The sequence below is a fragment of the Drosophila suzukii genome, chromosome X, assembly GCF_043229965.1.
Source record: "Drosophila suzukii chromosome X, CBGP_Dsuzu_IsoJpt1.0, whole genome shotgun sequence".
In the NCBI taxonomy this organism is placed as follows: Eukaryota; Metazoa; Arthropoda; class Insecta; order Diptera; family Drosophilidae; genus Drosophila; species Drosophila suzukii.
This window is the reverse complement of record NC_092084.1, coordinates 26,494,629-26,498,247: the sequence shown is the minus strand read 5'-3', so window position 1 is coordinate 26,498,247 and position 3,619 is coordinate 26,494,629. Positions and strand designations below refer to the sequence as shown.

Here is a 3,619-nt window from a genome sequence, read left to right as displayed (position 1 = left end):
GAAAAAAACAAACAGGGCTGATTAACAATGACGTGGATAATGGTTACGGCTAAGGTCTATGGGAAACGCGGCTCGTTAGTAGGTAGTTTTGGACGGCTCTCTTGGAAGAAGAACCACCTTGGTTACTGGACGTTTGACAATGCCGCGTGCAGTACGAATGTCAACTATGCGGACATTGCCATCGGTTCCCGGAAAAACGGAGTCTATACTTCCCAGTCGCCACCTATCTGATGGCAAATTGTCATCCTTAATGACGACCATATCGCTGACGCGCAGATTTTCTGTGGGAACTTGCCACAGGTTGCGCTTATGGAGCTCCTAAAGATACTCATCCTTCCATCGAGTGCGGAAATGTTGATGGAGAGACTTTAAGTGCTGCCCCCGGTTCAGATGAACTTGGATTCGCCCTTTATTTTAGGTTCCACTATGAATAGAAGAGGTCCACCAACAAGAAAGTGCCCTGGTGTCAACGCTAAGAGATCAGTTGGATCCTCGGACATGGAAGATAGCGGTCTTGAATTCAGACTAGCTTCGATCCTCGCTAGAAGGGTGGACAGCTCTTCAATGGTGTACTTCTGTGTAGCGGTGGACTTGTAAAACAAGGTCTTGAAGCTCTTGACACCAGTTTCCCATAGACCTCCCATATGGGGTGCCCCAAGAGGAATGAATTGCCAGATGAGCTGCTGATGACTATATGCATTGGTCACAGACTCCTTAACAGCTTGCAGGAAGTCTCGGGAAAGCACAGTGGAAGCGCCGACGAAGCAATCTCTTTTTGTGGATGACCCAGACCTTGCAGAAGTTAACCACTGCCTTCACCAAGTTCTTTATTCTCGGAACCCTCTATCTGAACCGCGTGAGACGCACCACTAACTGATTACCACCATGTAATGAAATGACATGCGTAAACTTTACCAGAAGCCGCGAGAGTGCACATTCGTACGGTAGGATTATGGGATGTCGTTCATCATACCGCAAACTGTCGGAGGCCGTTACGCGGCCGCATACCCGGAATAGCCCTTTCTGGTCTAGAAAGGAATTCAGGGAGAGAATCGAACTTGCCGCGGGCACAGGACGCTTCTGACTCAAGCACCAGTATTCTTCAGAAAAATACCTGCGCTGAGTACAAATTATCAAGAGCCGTTCCGCGACGGCAACGTCCTGGGCCTTTAGAAGGACCCCGGAAAGCGGTGATTGTCTTCGACATCGCTGGACAAATCGATGGACATACGCGAGGATCCGCAATGCTCTATCTAATTTCGAAAAGCGATCCAGGAAATCTTCTGTCGGCATAGACGCCACATGGGCTTTGACGGCACGCTTTTTGAATTATGGGTATGACGGACTTCTCTCATGTGATGGACTTGTCAACCGTGTGGAAGATTCGCCTGGAAAAAGCGGAAATCTTATTTTCCCTTGAAGCAGGAACGGGTCCTGTTAGGATCCACCCGAAAATGGTTTCTTGACCGAGGAGAGAGCCACAAATGTTCGGCCGGGTGCCACTTAGGAGAATGGATGGCAGTACGTCGGCCCGACCAGAATATCTATCTGTGCGCTCTTGTAAAACTTTTGATCGGTAATAGCAGTTCGGGAAGATCCCGTAAAAACTGTTGCGGAATCGGACAAGTTGGGAGGTTTCCAGCTAATTGAGGAAGAACATAGGAACATCGTGTTTATTTGCCCGCCAGGCCTATTCGGAGAACGGATGCACAGTGGATCCGCTTCTGTGGAAGAGCGGCCAAAAATATTAATAATGGCCATAGCGTGCTAAAATTTATAACAAAAATATAGAAAATTTGTCTAAGCATATAAGAAAAAGTGGGACATATCGAACGGCTATATCCTATAGCTCCAATAGGAACAATTGACACAAAATACAATATTTGTTTAATGTAATGTATTAAGATTGTATTATTTATATACATAAGAGTAATATATTTAGAAAGAATGGAAGATATTTAAGATTCAAGTTTAGGACGATGAGCACTTTCATCTATTTGATTTGATTTGCAATGGGTGCGTTTTATTGAAATTGATTCTTTTTTCTAAAGCCATCTAGATTGATATTGAACAACTACACAGAGAAAATTCTGACGTTCTAATCTGAGTTGAAAATGTTCTTAAAAATAGAACGACATTTTTAAGTTGAAAATGTTTTTATTTTGCTCCAATCAAGTTGAATTGGCGGTATTTAAGTGAATTGTATGTACAAATAAACTATTAGTTCAGTCCTTAGTGTATACTTATCAAAATGTTGTTAAATTGTAGTATGCACTTATATCGAATATCTACTGTACCAAGAGTACTTGAAACAAACACACTGTAACACTTTGTTGCAGTGTTTATATAAACAAAAGGCTCGGTCAAAAACCCTAAGTGGCCGAAACATGAGTCGATCGGCGCGCTCAAAGAAAGTGCAAGTGTCAGCATTCTGTTGCACACGCCGGCCGCTCAGCCAAACTCAAGTACATACACATGCCCTCGCGCTCCAGCCAAAGAGAGCATAATTAAATACACTTTATATACATAAGGTATACATAGCCATCTCTCTGCCGCCCAACTGTAAGCAGCGCAGCTACGAGAATTAGGCTTACTTAGATCCTAAGGCAAATTGTAAAATCAGAAACAACTTGACGTTGGAAGCGGCATTAACGCTGCTCCTGCCATGCAAACCAAATAAATAAAGAATATAACAAAACTACCAAAGAGGTGCGTTATCAATAAAAATGGATAAAGATTATTAACATTTCCAACACAAGGAGTTTCACACAACAAAATAAACTCAATTTAACTTTTCTCTTCTCACCATTTCGTTCTTATATTGATACCAAAATGTACTTACACGGTTTTTAAGAACGAATGTTCTCAATTCAAGAACAATGTTCTCAATTCAAGAACAATGTGCTCAATTCAAGAACAATGTTCTTAGATAGTTTTCTCTGTGTAAAGATGTTTTGCGTTTGTAATTTTTTCAAAAAGCTGCAATTGTTGTGCAGCGGTTCTTAATTTTTTTGACACTTCGCTCAGCTCTGTTGTTTTCAATGTTCACTTGCACATCACACACTTTTGCGATGCACCTACCAAAATCAAATATGATTCAAAGGGAAAAATAAACAAAATTTAAATAGTAATTTATAAATTAATAGTTTTGCAAAAACACACACCAAGACAGACGAAGACAAAGCAAAAACACAATAGGCAAAGAGTCACCTTTAACTGCTTTGATATTTTTATTTACACATCTGCAAGTTTCTGCAGCTAATTTCAAAACATTTAGCACCTTAAAAGTAACACAAACACATACCAATTTCTGGGTTTTCTTGGAACACAACTAAAACATTAACTAAACATAAAATAGGCTTTCAAAGAATTCACAAAAAAAGGATTATTTGATCAAATTAGCTTTTCGAAAAAATCTGGTATGCCAAAGAGAAGCTTAGATTTTGAAAAGACAATTTCTTTACATTCTGCTTAAATAATACGTCATCACATTTTTTGATTTTTGGCCTCTGACGGATCCACTGTAGGGTGGTAAACTTACAGAGCTTTTTAGATTCAGCGGATACTGTTTGGCTTGAGCCTGATACCTGGGCTCGGATTACCTGGTGAGGCAACTTAA

At 40.9% G+C, this 3,619-nt stretch overlaps 1 protein-coding gene across 1 annotated transcript; it reads right to left on the bottom strand.

The window, feature by feature from the left end:
• Positions 1-386: 386 nt before the first annotated feature.
• On the bottom strand, positions 387-1,293 carry LOC139353411 (uncharacterized). Its single transcript, XM_070997592.1, has 2 exons — positions 854-1,293; positions 387-771 (listed from the first exon to the last, which is right to left on the bottom strand). Exons 1-2 carry the CDS (start codon positions 1,291-1,293, stop codon positions 387-389), a joined length of 825 nt encoding a protein of 274 aa, XP_070853693.1.
• Between the last annotated feature and the right edge of the window lie 2,326 nt (positions 1,294-3,619).